Source organism: Triticum aestivum, chromosome 1A (genome assembly GCF_018294505.1).
Source record: "Triticum aestivum cultivar Chinese Spring chromosome 1A, IWGSC CS RefSeq v2.1, whole genome shotgun sequence".
NCBI lineage: Eukaryota > Viridiplantae > Streptophyta > Magnoliopsida > Poales > Poaceae > Triticum > Triticum aestivum.
The window spans coordinates 11,359,106-11,379,688 of NC_057794.1; the positions used below are offsets into that span (position 1 = coordinate 11,359,106).

The window sequence follows — 20,583 nt, forward strand, 5'->3', positions numbered from 1 at the left end:
ATACTCATGCAGTAATGCATCATGTTCCTATTACTATAATTAGACCCATTTTTACCATCAGTTTGGACATGGAGTGCAGAAATTGGCGCAAACTCCTGTGGCTGGTCGGTTGTTTAGAACAGGACGCACTCGTACAATGGACCAGCGCGTAGAATAAACAGTATTACGCTCAGGCTCACTTTAGCAGTCCTATATATATATATATATATATATATATATATATATATATATATATATATATATATATATATATATATATATATATCTTATGTGATCCTCTAGCTAGCACTGCTGGCCAGCCCAAGCTCCACCACGTACGACACCACGTGTGTACGCATGCATCAACCTACCTGCACCGACTTTTTTTTAACCGGCTAACCCACTTTTCATTACAAAGAACGGAAATACAAATAATCTAAGAAATATCCAGAAGGAGAGGAAAGAGAGGTAGTGAGTTCAACGCACTGCCAAAAAACAACCACATTCGCCTGTCATCGAAACAAATACTATGGGACAAAAACATGACAGCACCAAAATAAACTATCCTATTACAAGCCCAGAACAGCGGGGGCACAAACCCAGAAACAGCGGGGCACCTACTTAATGGTCATATTTCTGCTGCATGACGATGATGTATTAGTTAATCAATTGTAAGTGGATTTATTGGGAAAAGGGGTATATACTCGCTCGGTTTTTAAAAGAGTGTACTTTTAATTTTGTTGGAAAGACAATTTTTTATGTTTGATCGTATTTATACAATTATAGGTCAACATTTATGCCATCAAATTAGTATCATTAGATTCATGATAAAATATATTTTTGTCATATACTATTTGGTTTCACAAGCATTGACATATTTTTACACAAACTCGGTCAAACATTAAGATAGTTTGACCCTCCAACAAAGATGAAAGTACACTCTTTTAAAAACGGAAGGAGTATGCGTGTGTGCTTCCACCAAATTTCCTTTTCTTAGGGTCATTAAGACCCCTTGCATTCCAAAACGCCCCTGGCATATCAAATAGAGAGAAAATTTACGTTATCACAATCGATTATAACATCAATGTTCGACGCCATTTTGACAGAATTTTGTTATGGAATATAAAAAAAATCACGGTGTCAATATGTATGTGGAAGCATGAATATGACATAGAATAATATGTTGATATTCATCGGAGGGTTATCAAGACCACGGAGCAGTGATTATTTATGTCCACACATACTTGGTCTAATCAACCTGATTAACTAGCACCTAGTTTGTACGTATGCATGCAAAGAGTTATGCATAGGCACATCTCACGTACAACTTATGATTATGAGGGAAATCCTATGCGTGCATGTAGCTAGCGACGAGCTAGTTGGCTCTGGACTAGCCATGCAGTCCGATCAGGCGAGGCCAGTACGTGCCAGCCGCGACCGTCTGCAGGTCTAGCTTATCATCTCCATAAGTTTCATCAAAGCGATAACGAGCTTATCATCTCCATAAGAATAGGACCTGCCGAACAACTCTTCCGCTACGTCCGTGCAGCTCGTCCATATCCATTTGCGTAGGACTCTTGCCTATAAAAGGCTGCGCAGGAGCACACCAGGGGGAGGAGGAGACGCGCCGGCATAGGCGGCGTCGAGATGCGCCCAGCGGAAACACACACGGAGAGATTGAAAAAGAGAGGGAGGCAACGACTGCACGCGCCGTCGGAGGCCGCGAGAACCGTGCCAGCAGACCATGCGCTCGGTCTCGGTGCACTCCTAGGCCGCAGATGATGCGCCGGCGTCTGCGACGACGACGAACGTCCGCCGGCGAGCCCGATCGAAGCCCTCTTCTATAAAAGCTGTCACACGCTACATCAACAATCAACACAACAAGCATTGTTCTTTGTCAATGGCGTGCCTATATAATTAATCTTCTCACTGTTTTCTTCTCTCATTTCATCTCTCTCTTCAGCCCAAGGCGACAGCGTTGACGAAATGGACGGAGGAGGCTGAGGAGTGGGCGCGCCCACAGCGGCGGCACACTTGCCCTGTAACATGCATGCGGTCTGCTGGTGGCAGCAGCGCATGCGCCAAGGAGGACGCACGACAGTGAGCAGAATGCACCAGCGGCTAAGGTGGCATGCACTAGTGCGGAGCCTACGCGGAACGCCTGGTGGTGACGAGCATGCTATCGATGAAACAACGTGGAGCTTCATCCAGGTCAACATATTTTTTCTACATCCATCTATCTCTTATGTACCCAGGTCAGGATATTACATGAGTGTCCGGGAGCAGAGAGGCGAGGGAGCGCCTGAGGCAGCGCGCACGGCGTGTACGCCCGGGACGGCCAAGTAACCCGAAGCTGTTCCCAGAAGATGTGTGCGCCCTCGGCAACGGCCGACATCGCCTTCATACACGCGCCCTCACGACAGCAGCAGCTCGCTGGCGGCCCGAGGGAACGCCGGTCGCGTCCGCAAGACCAGGAGGTTGCGCCGCCGGCAAGCAGCAAGACGCCAACTCTACCTCAGCGGCGACATCGAAGGGACGACCGACGTGTGGCCTGGCGCCATCACCATCGCCACGACAACGTCGGAGCTGCCGGCCTCAAGTCCGATGCTATCTCCACCATGCCGGTGTGTGAACCCGGCTCCATCATCATCGCCACGACAACGTCGGAGCTGCCGGCCTCAAGCCCAGCGCTATCCATTTGTTTTGCCTTCCTATGCTACTTGATTCTTGTTCCCATAAATTATGTGCTAACAAAATCCCTAGGCATAGGAAGTGGGTTAGGTTTAAATGTTGCTAGTCATATTCTTCATAATGCTCTCTTTATGTTTCAATTCTTATTTTTTATGTGAGCATCATTGAAATCATCATACCTAGCTAAAAGGCATTAAAGTGCCAAGTAAGACCCAACATTTACCCTTACTATTTTTGTGTGTTCTCATGATTAAGATATTGTAGTAATCATGTTTTATAGCTTTTGTTTCAATAAAGTGCTAAGTAAGACCTTTGGGAAGACTTGGGTGAAAGTTAAGGTGATCTTGCTGTAAAAACAGAAACTTTGCGCCCACGAGATTAGCTGCCATTTTTTATAGAAGAGTGATTTGGTGCTGATTCTTTTTTCAGAAGATTAATAGACAAATTCCTCACGTCCACCAATTTATTTCATAATTTGTTGAGTAGCAGAAGTATGGTTAGTGTTCAGATCATTTCAGACTGTTCTGTTTCTGACAGATTCTGTTTTCATTGCATAGTTTGCTTGTTTTCTAGTTTCTGTGACTTATATTTCTCAATATAAACTATAGAAATGATATGGTACGGTAGGCATTGTGTGAGAACAATTACGATCTTTTTCTTTGATAGTACCAAGGTGAATGGTTTACTATTTATCATACTAACCTATCTCACGAAGTTCCGTTAAGTTTTGTGTGATTGAAGTTTTCAAGCTTTGGGTGAGATATCGATATGAGGAGAATAAGGAGTGGAAAGACCCTAAGCTTGGGGATGCCCAAGGCACCCCAAGATAATATTCAAGAAAGACTCAAGCGCCTAAACTTGGGGATGCCCCGGAAGGCATCCCCTCTTTCGTCTTCAAAACTATCGGTATACCCTACTCGGAGCTATATTTTTATTCGTCACATGATATGTGTTTTGCTTGGAGCGTATTTTCAATTTTACTTGTTGTTTGAATAAAATCATTGGATCTGAAATCTTAAATGAAAAAAAATCCTCCCATGGCTAGTTAATTATTTGACTACTCAGTGTCCTTCACTCATATCTTTTTGGAGTAGTTTGTCATTACTCACGTGCTTCACATATATCCTATAAGTAAATGGTTGAATGAATTGAATATCATAAATCTCAATTTCTATATGTTTCATATGCTTATACCATGGGGAGTAATGACTTCACATAGAATAAGTATAGTTAGTAAACTTATTGAAAGTTAGTAAACGTAGAATTGGTCACTTGAACAATTCATGAAAGAATATTGAAGGAAGAGAGATTTCACATATAAATATACTATCTTGTACATCTTTTGTAATTGTGAGCATCATTAAAATATGACATGCTAAAAGGTTGATGTCGGACAAGGAAGGCAACGTAATGGATTATGTTTTCTTATATCCGAAATAAAGTATATTGTCTTGGATCATCCAACATGTTGAGCTTGCTTTTCCCCCTCATGCTAGCCAAATTCTTTGCACCAAGTAGAGATACTACTTGTGCTTCCAAACATTTCTTTAACCAGTTTTGCCATGAGAGTCCACCATACCTACCTATGGATTGAATAAGATCCTTCAAGTAAGTTGTCATTGGTGCATGCAATAAAAATTGCCCTTTAAATATGTATGATTTATTAATGTGGAGAAAATAAGCTTTATACGATCTTGTGATGTGGAAGAAATAAAAGCGATGAACTGCATAATAAAGGTCCATATCACAAGTGGCAATATAAAGTGATGTTCTTTTGCAAAGATTTTTAGCATCCAACCATAAAAGCTCATGACAACCTCTGCCTGGGTAACCTTCAGCAATCCACCGCCGCAACAAACGTTTGAGCTTAATGTTATAGTCCTCAGGAAATATGGGAAGATACAAGAAACAAGACTTGAGATGATATGGTAAACCATCATAACTTTTATTAAGGACTGTTATGATGGCCTCAAGCTCTGGATTCATCTGCAACTCAACAACACTAATATGCTCATTCAATTTCTTCCACTCCAAGGCTGTTTTTGGCTGGTTTGCCAGGAAACCACCTATGGTGACTATTGCAAGGGGAAGTCCCTTGCATTTCTTTAAAATCATATTTGTTTGTTCAACCAACTTAGGATACTGCTCATCCAAATCTGTAGTCTTGTCAAAAACCTGAAATTGGTAAAAGTAGACTTTTAGTTAGTACTCTATAAATTCTATGAGGGCTATCCCCTATTTTTTTAAAAAAATCTATAAATTGTATCAGGTGCACTACTCTTTTTCAAGACTTGGAGGCTGGAAAATTTGGCTTATTTAGTTTTTTGGGGAAGTATGTCACATGATGAATAGTTAGTGCATAGAAAAACAGGCATTGTTTTTTTTTTCCATGTCACCTGCACATGTGTTATATCCCAACTATATTTTGTTAGGCAACTAGATAGCCATTTTCAAATTAAACAAATGCAATATGACGATACACTATCCATACCTTTTGTATGAAGAGGTCATGTGCGTCATTGAGTTCCAGACCTTGGAGCTTGTATATATTTTTACGTTTCTTTTTAGAAAGAAGGCACATGCCCGGCCTTAAACTGAGGCCCTTACAAACAAAAGTCACAAGGTTCAGGACACAATAACAAGGAAAGAAAAGATACATGCCAAAGGCAGTCAGGCGACACAGCGCCGTGGGACGATCAAGACGCAAGCATCACTGGCTATCTGGGTAGTAGAGGGTTACGCCCCACCTAGGCGTGCCCTATGGAGCTCTTCGAAGCTCACCGCACTTTGCCTGTATCCTTGATACGAGCTCCTCCACGCCTCCTCTATCCTGGGGTCTTGTAAGTATCTTCCATAGCTGCAGGAAGGACACAATTTTATACAAGAGGTCATCCGGATGTCTAATTTGTCCCTTTATACAAGGGGACACAATTAGAGATATATTGCCATGCAACTTTCATTGTTTCGTTTTCATGAAATACATGTTCATTTTCATATTGCTTTGCATAATCATATAGCTGACATAGTATTTGTGACTCAGCCACCATTTATCATTATTATACATGTTATGTTAGATCATTGGACATTCTGGTATACTGCCAGAGGTATTCATATAGAGTCATAATTGTTCTAGCGTCGAGTTATAAGTAAATAAAAGTGTGATGACCATCATTATTTGGACATTGTCCTAGTGAGGAAAGGATGATGGAGACTATAATTCTCCCACAAGTTGGGATGAGTATCCGAACAAAAAATAAAAAAGAGCCCAGCCAAAAAATGAGAGAAAAGAGAGAAGAATCAATGTTACTATCCTTTACCATATTCGTGCTTCAGAGTAGCACCATGTTCTTTATATAGAGAGTCTTTTATGTTATCACTTTCATATACTAGTGGAAATTTGTCATTATAGAATTTGACTTGCATATTTTAATCATGGGCTTTCTCAAATTTCCGAGGTCTTTATGAACAAGCAAGTTGGATGCACACCCACTTAGTTTTGGTCGAGCTTTCATACACTTATAACTTTTAGTGTATTCGTTGCATGACAATCCCTGCTCCTCACATTGATATTGATTAATGGGCATCTGCATAGCCTGTTGATCTGCCTAGTTGATGCTGGACTTTCTCCCTTTTTGACTTCTCCTATTGTTCTCTACCATCGCATTCCATTCCACTTAGTGCTATATCCATGGCTCACGCTCATGTATTGCGTGTATTGAGGCATATCTCTCTCGAGGTAGTTTTGGTGATTGATGACAACATGTTTGCGGACTAATCATGTGCTTTGAGTAGTTCACAGATTCATCCTTGGCACGAGACGTTTTCTTCCCTTCGGAGTGTCATTCAAGACGGTGTAGCTCTTTCGCTTCTCTTTTGGTAGACTAGTTGCGTAGAGGGCACTGTACTATCAAGAGGGGGTCCGCTGGGGTATTGCATGGGTGGAATCGACACGTACACGTCAGCTTCTCACCCTCCGAGCTCTTCCACTTCATTGGAGAGATCTCTTCTCTCTTCTATGTCCTGTCTGGGTTCCAGCGATAGTACCGCGCAACCCAGCAGTAGTACCGTTGAGGAGTCACAAGCGGCAGTACCGCTCCGCAGCGGTAGTACCACCCGTGAATCCACAGCTGTACTATCGTTGGCCTGCCTGGCACCACCGCCTCGTCCTCAGCCTCGATGGAGAGATCCTCTCTCTCTCTTCTGTGTCCCAGTGGTAGTACCGCACTACCAGCGGTAGTACCGCCGAAGGGTCACAAGCGGCAGTACCGCTCCGCAGCGGTAGTACCGCGTGTGACCCCGCTGCTGTGCTACCGCTGGGCTGTCTGGCTCCTACCGCCTCGACTCGAGGGCTCTTTTTCTCGTGTCGGGTTTTGCGACACTAGTTGCGGTTGTAGGGATGGTAGTACCATTTCGGAGCGGTAGTACCGCCCTTACCACCGCGGTAGTACCGCGCTGGGTCCAGATCCCTGCTGCTCTTCTCTGAGCGGCAGTACCGCTCGCTGGAGCGGCAGTACCTCTGGCTCAGCGGTAGTACCGCCCCCATTAGCGGTACTACCGCCCTGTGTGTGGCTGGTTGGTGGGGCAACGGTTGGATTGTTGCCCCCACTATAAAAGGGGGTCCCCTTCTTCTCCTTTGAACCACCTCTTCCCCCAAGCTCCATTAATGCTCAAGCTCCATTAAATGCTCCAAGCTCCATTTTCGCCCGATCTATCTCTCTAGCCAATCAAACTTGTTGATTTGCTCGGGAGTGGTCGAGAAGGCCCGGATCTACACTTCCACCAAGGGATTTTCGATTCCCCCACTCATCCCTAGCGGATCTTGTTATTCTTGGGTGTTTGAGCACCCTAGACGGTTGAGGTCACCACGGAGCCATAGTCCATTGTGGTCAAGCTTTGTGGTTGTGTTGGGAGCCTCCGATTAAGTTGTGGAGATTGCCCCAACCTTGTTTGTAAAGGTACGGTCACCGCCTTCAAGGGCACCAATAGTGGAATCACGGCATCTCGCATTGTGTGAGGGCGTGAGGAGAATACGGTAGCCCTAGTGGCTTCTTGGGGAGCATTGTGCCTCCACACCGCTCTAACGGAGACGTACTTCCCCTCAAAAGGAAGGAACTTCGGTAACACATCCTCGTCTTCACCGGATTCACTCTTGGTTATCTCTTACCTTTACTTGTGCAAACTCTTTAGTATTACTTCTCTTGCTTGCTTGTATGCTTGTTGTTATTGCATCATATAGGTTGCTCACCTAGTTGCACATCTAGACAACCTACTTTGATGCAAAGTTTAATTTGGTAAAGAAAAGTTAAAAATTGGTAGTTGCCTATTCACCCCCCTCTAGTTAACCATATCGATCCTTTCAATTGGTATCAGAGCCTCGTCTCTTTATTAAGGACTTTACCGTCCAAAGAGTATGGTTGATACCGTAGATAGTGTGGAGGAACACTCCGATGTGAACCCGACCTCGTCTACGGGCGATGGGGGAACCTCGGTCTCTCGTGAGGAGTTCAATGTGGCCTTGGAGACATTGAAAACCTCCATGACGACCGAGGTTGAAAGCATGTTTACTAAATTTTTTGAGGGGCTTAAACTATCCACCGCACCGTTGAAAGTGGGTGACCCCACCGACAAGGTGACAGATGCTATCCCCGACAAGGGGGAAGCTAGTAGTGAAAAGACTCCTTCTTCTAGTGGTAAAAATGGCACCGGCATCTTTGCTCATGTGGAACCACCACTTGTTTATGGTGGACCGGTTCCTTCTACTCATTTGAATCATGCCGGTCCTCCCCCTAAGATTGTGAAAAATGAGGACTTTGATTCTTGGGTTTACCGCTTTAAACGTCATTTAAATCATGTGAACACTAACCTTTGGAGAATTATTGAAGAAGGTTTCTATCCGCATGATCCAAGCAACTTCACTCCTCGAGAAGCCGCGGATAATCAATTCAATGAGAATGCTCTCTTCATCATTCAAGATGCAATTCCACCCGAAGACCTACCTCATCTTCGTCCCTTCGCCTTGGCCAAAGATGCATGGCATTGTGTTGTCTCTCTCTACCGGGGAAGCGCAAGCATTCAACGCTCCAACTATGAAGTGGTGCAAGATGAGGCCGATGAGTTTGCAATGAAAGAAGATGAAGAACCTCGTGAGCTTTATCGGAGAGTAACCAAACTCGCGGTCTCACTACGAGATCACGGGAGCAAGGACACAGATAACAATTGGATCAAGCGCAAATTTCTCAAGGCAATGATGCCCTACCATAAGGCCATGTCCTCCGTCATTCGTCAAAGACCGGACTTCCACACTTTGACCTCAAGCGAAGTGTTGGATGAGTTTGTGGCCATGAACATTTTGGACAAGACCGCCGACAATGCGGTGCTCCGTTCTCAAAGGGCAAAGAAGCCTAACCTTGCATTAAAGGCCAAGCTCACCGTTGAAGAAGAAGAAGAAGAGGAAGAAGAAGAGGAGAGCAACCCCGAAGATACGAAGTATGCGTATCATGAACACATGGCACTTGCTTCAAGGCAATTTTGGAGCAAGAAAAACTCGAGGCCAAACTTCAGCAAAAACAACTCAAGTAGCACGAAGAGCAAGCAACGCGTAAGGACTTGCTACAATTGTGGCAACGTGAGTCATATAGTTGCGGAGGGCCCGTATGAGAAGAGGGAAGACAATGGTGGCAAGCTCATCCGAAAGGACAAGGCCAAGTCGTTTCCCAACAAGAGCAACTTCACCAAGAAGACTCCTCCCAAGGCATTGGTGGTACAAGAAGAGTACAATGAGGATGATGACGATGATGAAGGTGATGAGTCGGTTGCCATGGCCTCCGTTGCCATTGCGACGACTCCACGAGTGTCTCTCTTCGACTCACCCAATGAGAGCATCACCGCCAAGTGCCTCATGGCTAAAGCCACCAACAAGGTAACCCCCAACATCAAAACTACCATCATTAATCATCCTTCTCCGACGGATATCATTAATGAACTTGAGGGAGCTAATGTGGAGGCTAATGAGTTTGAGGCCTTTATGGGCAAACTCAAGGGAAAATCCAAGAAGCACTTTGTTGCTCTCTTGGAATAACTTGGTGAAGCTAATGACATGATCGAGGCTCATGAAAACACCATCACTAAGATGGAAGGGCATAGTCATGACTATGCCAATGAGATTTCGTATCTTTCCAATGCTCTTGAGGAAGAGCGTGGTCTTCGTTTGGCTCTTGAGGAGTCACACAATGTTGATCATGCTAAGTTAAAGAAAGATTATGATCATGTCCTCATTGTTTCTCATGTGCTAAACTTCGAGAGGCCGAACTTGAGGTTGATCTTGCTAGACTCAAAGAGGAGTTTGATCTACTTGACAAGGCTCACAAGGTCTTGAAGGGTGCTCATGCTAGCCAACTTTCCTTGCCTGTGAGATGTGTATGTTACCTTGGACAACTGACTAACAGACTATGTGCAACTCCATTTGTTGCACCCGTCAACAGAAACTACTCATCCACAAATGGGAGGGGAAGGAGTTGCACATCGACTACTAGACAACTGGCTGGGACAACAAACTAACTTTAATATATCGTTGGTAGGGTAGGTGGGGCAGTGTGTGCCAACAATGAAAACTACACATCCATGAGTAGGGAGGGGGGTTGCACATCGTTTACTAGATAGTTGGTCGGGGCAGTAGACTAGTTGCACATCACAAAAGTTGTTTCTCATGTTTGCTAGGTTGCAACCTCATAAGAAGTTGGATCATGCAACTCCAAAGTCAGTTTTGAAAAACGTTGCACCATGCAATATTAAAGTGGCACCATGTAGTAACAGAGTTGCACCATATAGCATCAAAGTTGTCATTGAATTTTTTTCACCCAAACATACCCATGCATAATCTAGTTCCAAAGACCTTGTTGCAAGGATTTCAACGATGAAAACGGATCTAAATTCCGACACACGGTTTGAAAGATATAACTTTTTATAAATTTAGATACCCAAATAAATGCACATGGATCTGTTTTTTCAACCAATATGACCCGTTTAGAACGTATTTAATGCCAAAAGCCACATGCGCTAGTAGACAAAAAAGTACATGTGTGTGGAGAGCGGCTGCTCATTTTCCCTAAATCATGCGCTCACTAATTAGAATTAAGGAAGAATTTATAAAACCCACCAATGGTGAAACTATTCGGAAGCATTTTTACGGTTACCAATACTCCTTTAGTAGGAGAGGAAATACATACCAAACAAATTTAGCTATATAACCAAGAGGATAATCTTTGAACTTTTAATTTGTCCCACGCCGCACACATTAGCTTCACCCCGCCCCTAGTACCTTTTCAACCCCTTGGCTCCGCCGGGCAAAGCCAGAAAACGGTAGGTGGTGTCGCGGGATCTCCCTCCGCCCTCTCATCTCCCCTTCTCCCCTATTGTAATGCCCACGATGCGGCTATATCTCCCACGTGTCGAGGCATGACTTAGAGGCATAACCGCATGGTGGTTTTGTCGCAAGAGGGGTAATCTTCACACAATCCCATGTACTGAATACGAAAGGGATAAAGAGTTGGCTTACAATCGCCACTTCACATAAATAACAAGTTAAACATACATCATCCAAAGTACAATCAAGGTCCGACTACGGAACCAAAATAAAAGAAGACAACCCCAAATGCTAGATCCACGATCGTCCCAACTGGGCTCCACTACTGATCATCCGAAAAAGACACACATAACAAAGATCAAGATCTTCATCGAGCTCCCACTTGAGCTTGGTTGCTCCACATGCACTGGTATCATCAGCACCTGCAACTGTTTGGAAGTATCTGTGAGTCACGAGGATTCAACAATCTCACACCTGCGAGATCAAGACTATTTAAGCTTATGGGTAGGATGAGGTAGTGAGGTGGAGCTGCAGCAAGCGCTAAGAAAATATGGTGGCTAACATACACAAATAAGAGCGAGAAGAGAAGCAACGCAACAGTCGAGAAGCTAGAAGTGATCAAGAAGTGATCCTGAAACTACTTACGTTCAAGCATAACACAAGACCATGTTAACTTTTCGGACTCCGCCGAAAAGAGACCATCACGGCTACACACATGGTTGATGCATTTTAGTTAAGTCAAGTGTCAAGTTCTCTACAACCGGACATTAATAAATTCCCATCTGCCACATAACCACGGTCACGGCTTTTGAAAGTTTATACCCTGCCGGGGTGTCTCAACTTAGCCCATCACAAGCTCTCACGGTCAATGAAGGATGCTCCTTCTCCCGGAAAGACCTGATCAGTCTCGGAATCCCGGTTACAAGACATTTCGACAATGGTAAAATAAGACCAGCAAGACCACCCGACTGTGCCGAAAAATTCCGATAGGAGCTGCACATATCTCGTTCTCAGGACACACCGGATAAGCTAAGCATACAAGTACCAACATAACCCAAGTTGCCAAGGGACGGTCCCGCGTGGTGCTCTAGTTTGGACCAACACTCAGAGGAGCACTGGCCCGGGGGGTAAAATAAAGATGACCCTTGAGTCTGCAGAACCCAAGGGAAAAAGGCTTAGGTGGCAAATGTTAAAACCAAGGTTGGGCCTTGCCAGAGGAGTTTTATTTAAAGTGAACTGTCAAGGGGTTCCCATAACACCCAACCGCGTAAGGAACGCAAAATCAAGGAACATAACACTGGTATGACGGAAACTAGGGCGGCAAGAGTGGAACAAAACACCAGGCATAAGGCCGAGCCTTCCACCCTTTACCAAGTATATAGATGCATTAATTAAAATAAGAGATATTGTGATATCCCAACATATCCATGATCCAATGTGAAACAATCTTCAACTTCACCTGCAACTAACAACGCTATAAGAGGGGCTGAGCAAAAGAGGTAATATAGCCAAACAACAGTTTGCTAGGAAGATGGGTTAGAGGCTTGACATGGCAATATGGGAGGCATGATATAACAAGTGGTAGGTAGCTTGACATAGCGATAGAATGAACAACTAGCAAGCAAAGATAGAAGTGATTTCGAGGGTATGGTCATCTTGCCTGAAATCCCGCAAGGAAGAAGAACGAGTCCATGAAGTAGACAAACGGACGTAGTCGAATGGATCCTCACAAACGCGACGTTAATGGAACTAACAAAAAAAAGCAACACCGGAAAGGAGCAAACAACATGGTAAACAACCATCACATAAACATGGCATGATGCACAACCAAGGATGATGCATGTCCGGTTTAATGAGGCATGGCATGACAAAAGTCAACAAACAACACTACAAGTTAAGTGGAGCTCAATATGCAACGAGATGCATATTGACAAAACACCACATTCGATTATTTAGTTCTCTCCCGTTTATGTACCCAACAATATTAAATGTTAATAACCATGGCAAGAGGTGAGGCAAAATTAATCTACGCATCTTAGGCAATTTTAAGTGAGGCCGGAAACAACAAATAACCTTTCCGATAAATCCCCACATGTCATTTAGCAATTGGAGCAAACAACAATTTAAACATTCTTGGTGTTTTTACCATGATGCGGATGACATTTGCAAGTTTTATGCAATTTTTATAAAAATGTTGACATGAGCAGGTTAAGAGGCATTTGTCATCGTGGCGGAAACGAAATGGATGCCACGGCAACAACAACAGAAATGCTGCCACGGCAACATTCCGATGATTCGATAGCTCATGAAGATACCGGTGCAAAAGGAAGTGAGTGTGAGTGTGTCATGCAAGGATGGTGGGGTGCTCCCGAGAACCGGGTTCCCACGGGTCGACGACATTCCAAACGAGGAGGAGTGTGCAAGCGACAAATTCTGACACGGTGCAAACACGACCACCTGATACAACAAGCACCCGTCCATGGTGACCGTCTTAACGATACACCTTCAAAGCGTGCATTTCGAGGCGGTTCAAAAACATCGAGGGAAGTAGTCGTTCACGGGTCATAGTGTAAGTAGTGGTATACGTTTCGTAGATGTTCGGGGTCACGGCGAGGAACTTAACGTCCACGGAGTCTTTGAGGGTCGACGGTAGTGGTACACACGAAGATAGTCGAACTTGACGTATCCGAGGGCTCCGGGCGTCGTGGTATTTGTCGAAATCCACATTAGATATAGTTGAACATTTTGAAACGGAACTTGGCGCGTCCAAAATCTGTGGGCGTTGGTGTCCAACAGGACAAATCGAACCGGCTGCAACCGAAGGCAGCAGGGCTTGCAGTTGTTGTGCTCGCGGAAGAAGATGCCGGGGAAGTCAACGCGGGCCTGGGCATGGCCTGAAGCAGAAGAGGCCGCGACGTTCGATGATAAGTGCAGCGATGCGTGGATCCATGGGCGGCAGCACGGTAGAGGCGCTCCAACAGAGGGACTCGGCGGGGTTACGCGAAGCAAGGACTCCGGCGAACGGAGCGGAGGCAGAGGTGCGCGATGGTGCAGCAGCGGGTTCAGGTGGTCGGCACGGACGAAGCAGTGGACGCCGCGACGACAAGGGGGGTGATGGAGGTCGCCGGTACGGAGGAGGGTCGGCGAGGGTGCGCGAGGCTGTTGGTAGGGTCGGACGTGGGGAAGAGGAGCGCCTTGGCACTAGCGAGCTGGCAGGAGGCGCGCGACAGAGAAGGACGACGGGGACATGCGAGCTCGCGCCTGCCGGCGAGGCCAAGGCAGCGAGGCGGGGCGCGGCGGCCATGGAGGTGGGGCGCAGCACGGCGACTGTTGTAGGGCGCCGGCGGCGGGTGTGGGTGGCGACGCCATGGGAGCGAGGAGGAGGTCGGGTGCTGGCGCGCGGAGGGAAGGAGATGGGGATCGAGAGGGGGGTTCGATCGGGCTAGGGCCTTGGCCTTGGCCACGGAGATGACCCTCGGGGCTGACCTGCTGGGAGGCCCAAGGAGCCGACTGGGCTTGGCCGGACGTGGCTGAGCTGCCCTCTCTCTCTTATATTTCCTTTAGCAGAAAACAAATAAAGAGAAGAAAAAGGAAGAGGGGGGTTAGGGAAAGAATTTGCGCACGCGGACAATTTCCCCGGACTCATAAGAATGTGCTTGTTTTGAGAAAATAGAAATGGCCATGATTGGAAGACGTAAATTCAAACTCATTTGAATTTCACTCAACTGGGTTTGAACTAGGACTTGGTTTTTCAAGTGTCCAAAAATGTTGAAATTTTTGGAGGAACCTCAATAAATGGTAAGAGAATTGCGGGCAAGGTTTCGAAGTCAAACTTGAAGTAGAAAAGACATGGGGAATATTTGCAGGTGTGTTTATGGGTGATTCCGAAAAATGGAATATTTAATATAGCTCCATAATATTGGGAGAATATGTTATAAAGAGAAATCCCCATGGGAGTTTCCTCGGTTTAAATGGATCAAAGATCCATACGGTTTATTTAGCTGAGTTTTAAAAAGAGGGTGCAAGATGACATGATGCAATGATGAATGCAACAAGCAAAAAAAATCACACAACGAATCTCGGAAACCATGAAAGGCATCTGAAGCTCCGATCTTGGAGCGTTACATCTATCCCCCTCTCGAAACCATAGTTCACTCAACACCTTGTAGGAGGTGTCACTGGTTGCCGGTCACCGGTAGAGTCGGGGTTTATCAGCTTTTTGAGGATTTGCTCAACACCTTGTATGGTTCATCCATGTGGATTAACTTATAAAGTAGGGCAAAAACCTATTTTGAGAGATATCTATTTGTGTACATGAGATTGCACGTCCACTACTCATGTGTATTTAACAAAGGGTGTGGCTAGATCTCAGTCGACTAAGATTTAACCAAGTCGTAGTCAAGTGACATAAAATGCAAAAGAGAAAAGAAAAAACTAGAAAGAAAATTTGGCACGAATCTCAATGTAAGATCTCACGAACATAGCATCGCGAAGTCTTAGTCGACTGAGACCTAGCAAGACTGTTTAAAAATGTGTTACATGTGTCTTGTTTACAATACATTTTTGGGTGTTAATTAGTTGAACTTTATACTTGTGATGTTAGGTTTGTCTCTCGGTGCTTTTCCTGTGTTGTCGCTCCATCTCCATCTCCTTGACCTTGACTTTTCTCTGGCATCACTGGTAGTATCATATTTTTCCTTTCGTTGCTTTTACCCCATAGCACGCTATATAGACCACCAACTAATAGAATCCCACCCAAAATACTGCAAAACAAAGGCCACAAAGTTTTATTTCAATCATAATTACAGTCATGAAAGATAATTAATTTAGAATAGCTGAACTGATTAAGCTTGTATTTTGTGACTAATCTTTTGGTGGGATAGTAGTCTTGTTTTTGGTTTTAGGAGTTTGAGCATGTTCTACAAAAAAACATGCCACTCTACATGGTAGACAATACTCTCTCAGTTGTTATAAAAAAATGCAATCTCTATCTTGTCATTCAACCATGTGTATGTATTCTTTTCATAAAAAATGTTCGTGTGTTGAAAAAGCTACCTCCCCAAGTGGACAACTTCTCCGAGGAAGAATGATGAGCTAAAGATAGTAAAAACGAAAGCCAATGGACTCCACATCACGACAAACACCGGACCACTCATCTCCGCGCACCATGCTTGTAGGTACATCAACGCACCCGTCCCCAAGAAGGCCTGTAACAATGAAAATGAGTCATCTGGGTGAGTTATGCATCATCTTTATTAATTTGTACACCCAATTTAAATTGCACAACTAAAACTAAAGAAAGATGGCAACATAACTAATTAACTAACCGAGTAGAGGACCGCAAGGAGGCCAATGTCCAGCCCAAGCTTCCATTTGGTGAAGTCCCTCTCAACCACCACAGCCACGACGAAGGACTGGAGCGCACCAAACATGCATTGCAGCGCCGTGGCCATCAGCTTATTTGGATATTCTTTAAGCAACGGAACCTGCATGCATTGCGTGAGACACATGCATGAAGCCTGGGCATCCGTATATAGATAAACCCTAATATACATTATTTATGTGGGGATGTGTCATGTATGTCTAATTACATTTTGTCGAGGCTTATTCTGTGGTTGTTGAAGTTTGATAGATGAACTTATTTTGTAACTTGGTGCGAAAAATCAATGATATGTATAAGTATGAAAAATCATAAATGAAAAATAAAATAATAAATCCTAATCTTGAGATGACATGCCAAATAGAGCCTCACTAACCTGCAGGGTAATCCAGAGAGACCAGGTTGTGCAAGAGAGGATGAGAAGGAATGTGCCTCTGATCCACACTCCATTGCCGACATTCTGCGTCTTTTGAGCGAAGACAGGGTGATGGGCGAGGGGGCGTATGGACGGGCCGGCGTAGAAGGCGATGACAAGCACTCCGGCGAGGCAGAGTGCTACACCTGCGAGCTTGCCTAAACCAGAAGGCCGTTGAAATTTGATTGTCTCCATCCTCAGAACCAGCGCGAGGAGGAAGGTGACCACGGGCATGGAGTTGGTGGCTGCCGAAGCCACCGTTGGGGAGGTCTGCTTCAGGCTCGCGTGGTACACGTTGAGGGTGAAGGTGTTCCTGGGAGTCACGGGCATAAATATAGGCATATAGCATGATCGTATTCAGTGAGAGAGCTATAGACCAGGATGACTAGTGGTGCAAAAGACAAATAATAAAATTTTGGAGCCACAAAAGACTATTTTTTTTTCTAGTCGAAGGCCCCGGCCCACTTCCCTAGAAGATTTCTTGACAAATTTTGTCAAGGCCCGGTGCGGCGGTCCCTGCTGTCCTGCATGTAGCTCCGCGTGTGATCAGATTACTATCATACCATGCACGGCGCAAAAAATCAAGAGCTATCGTTGACTTTTGTTATTTCCGTGAAAACCGATGCATGGATTTAACTTATGTGACCTTTATTCCGTTTCAACATCTGAATTGATTTTTTCAGTCATTGGATGATATTTCCTTTTTCTTTCTGGGACATCGATCTTTAGCCAAGGGTTCAAACTTAATGAATTTTTGGTAATGTCATTGGGTACCAAGGTATTTGTTTATGCTGAATCAAATCATTTTTTTCGAAATAATTCTGGATATTTGAAAATGATGTAGAAATTATTCTTTTAATCTAGATTCGTATAAAATTTTAGTTTAATCCAGGTTTTCCTAATTCTGTCAAATTTGTTAGAAATAACTCTCGAAAGTTACATAAAAACAAACATCCTGATGTGATCCTAAATATATTTTGCTATCGATATTTTGAGCCTGCCCTTTAACCATCACTAATCCAGCCCCGCCGTTGCTGGTGATTTTACCTCGGATCTTATGATGCATGAGTTGACGTCTATCGACTACATGTTTATAGAGGAAAAAAAGAAGAGGATTGCAAAGTAGCAAATGCATGGACATATATATGTACCCGAGCAAGGCATATATGAAGAGCTTGAAGATCAGTCGGCATGACATCGTGTGTGCTGGTGTTGAGGTTGTTGATCGGCTCCGGCGGCAGGCACAGTCGATAACCGCGATTGGGAGGAGGACCGCGGTGGCGGCGGCGAGGCGGTAGAAGACGAAGATGTAGGTGTTCATGCCGCTGTCGAAGGCGGCCTTGGAGACGACAAAGGTGCCCGTGTTGATGACCTGGATTGCCACAGCGACCACATACGGCTTCTTGCCACCGCCGTCGGCCATGGCGACGACGGCCATGTCAATGGCGTAATGCCGGCCACGCTCACGACTACTCTCTCTGGTGCGGTGTAATGTGTGTACTCGAAGAAAGGGGCCGTCCCTGGTCGTTTATAGTCCTTGTTCCCTTAATTAGTCTCGTCCCACGTGTTATATACGCAATTTATGTGACCTTCCTGGTTTAACATGCATGATTAGTTGGTCATAAAGTACTAATGACTTTCGTCTACTCCCTCCGTCCGCGAATAAGTGTACTTCTACGTTTTGTTCCAAGTCAAAGTTTTGAAATTTTGACCAACTTTATAGAAAATAGTAGTGACATATATGATATCAAATTGGTATATTATGAAAGTACATTTTAAAACAAAGTTAGTGATATTATTTTAGTGTCATAAATGCTGCTACTTTTTTCTATAAAATTGATCAAAATTTTAATACTTTGACTTAGAAAAAAAAAGCTAGATGTACACTTATTCGCGGACAGAGAGAGTAAGTGGTTTAACATGCATGATGCGGCCTACCCCCAGCTGTGTGTGATGTATTTCCCGGACCACTACTAGTAGCAGTACTCAAGATTTGCTTCAGGAAGATTTCAATATTATATGTGATGAACGTGCCGACGTGCGCTCCATGATATGTGACTCACACGCGTGCCTCCCCAGAGTTCGATCGGCAGAGTGTGTGTACGCGGTTGTACCGTGCTTTCCTTGCTTACGACAAATGTACGTGAACTTCCTCTAATAAAGAAACGAGACATGATCTAATTAAATAATATAGTACTAGTAGCTCTACTGAGGTTCTTTTGTCTCAATCAGTTTCCATGGGATTTGATTTAACAGTTTCACAAATAAATCAAGATACGATTTCAGTAAGATTAGTAGCATGACTGATTCTCAAAAAGCTAGAATATCATGCTGAATTGGCTTACAAGCTGTCCCAGCAACATTTAATTCGATAGGAGATCAGTAAGATATGACCTCATGAGCTCTATTAAATGGTTTGGTTCAGTACTTTGAATACATTTTATTTAATAATTTCATAAACAACTCAAGATATGATTTGGATAAGATGAATATAATTGATTACACCATGCCATGCCAAGTTGTTGACAGAAGATCATATGTGCGATAATACCGTACAGCTTCCAGCGTTGACAATCTGAGGTTTGATGAGGTATAATTTGCTTTTTGAATAGGTCTAATTAAATGTAGTTGCTATAGTGAGCTTCTCTCTTTTTCAGCCACAAATGCCGAACATCTTGTTGTTAGTTCACTTACACGCTTTACCCATATGAATTGGCTCAATAAAAGATCAATAAGATGTTCTCTACGTGTGTTACATCAAGTGATTTGATTCAGTAAGTTTCATAGGTTTTGATTTAATAGTTTCAAAGATAACTCGAGACATACGAGATCCACATATTTGGTTTTCTTGTGCCATGCCACATTGTTGATCGAACATGATATTTATATCTTAGATAATCTCCACTGTTGAAATCGAGGTTTTGTGAGATATCTTTCGCATATTGGCATAAATGCACGTGCAAAAACAATTCTAAAAGACGTTATTGGCATACTCCCTCCATTTTTATATACAAGTCCACTATCAAAATAACAATTTGCAGATATATAAAGCCATTAACACTAATCGATGCAATATTAATGGTGTTTGCCTAGTAGTACTAGTAAAGGAGGACATTAACTACCCCTTGCATGCATGCGGGGGTGAGAGCATTGGCTTGATGTGCATGAAAGAGAAGAATACACATTAATTTACACGGCAAACAAGGAGATAAATTGCCTTGCAACATTGACTTAGAAGACATTAACTTTTGCCTTGGTACCTACAATATGAGTTTGTGGCCTTGTATACAAAAATGGAGGGAGTACCAAGGTTCTATCTGTCTCAATGCCAAATCAAAATATCGCATTTTTTACTTCGTTTACATGTTGTCCCAATAAGAGGCTAACAACATGTGGTCTTCGTGTGTTCCATGAATTTGGATCAATAAGTTTCAGTAAGATTTGACTCAACATATTTTCAAAATAAGCAGAGGATATGATTTCAATAAGAATACATTTAACTTTGACATGCCATGACTTGTTTTGAATTGATTTTTTATTTATATGGGAGATAGTATTGCATGTCTGCCACCAATTAAAAATCAAAGGTTTGATGAAATAGCATAGACACATTAAGGATTCAGGACAAAGCACGTGTGAGAACTGGTCACACTAATGCCGGAACATCTTTTAAGTGTTTTTTATTAGTGATAGGCACACAAAAGAGCACATCACATGTAACTTGGGAAAATACCAATTGAAAGGATCGGTATGGTC

The 20,583-nt window shown here is 43.8% G+C and overlaps 1 protein-coding gene across 1 annotated transcript; it reads right to left on the reverse strand.

The window, feature by feature from the left end:
• Positions 1-15,491: 15,491 nt before the first annotated feature.
• On the reverse strand, positions 15,492-18,294 carry LOC123069229 (WAT1-related protein At5g64700). Its single transcript, XM_044492063.1, has 5 exons — positions 17,979-18,294; positions 16,789-17,140; positions 16,360-16,518; positions 16,088-16,239; positions 15,492-15,795 (listed from the first exon to the last, which is right to left on the reverse strand). The coding sequence occupies exons 1-5, from the start codon at positions 18,263-18,265 to the stop codon at positions 15,618-15,620; spliced, it is 1,128 nt and encodes a 375-aa protein (XP_044347998.1). The 5' UTR covers positions 18,266-18,294; the 3' UTR covers positions 15,492-15,617.
• Positions 18,295-20,583: the final 2,289 nt, after the last annotated feature.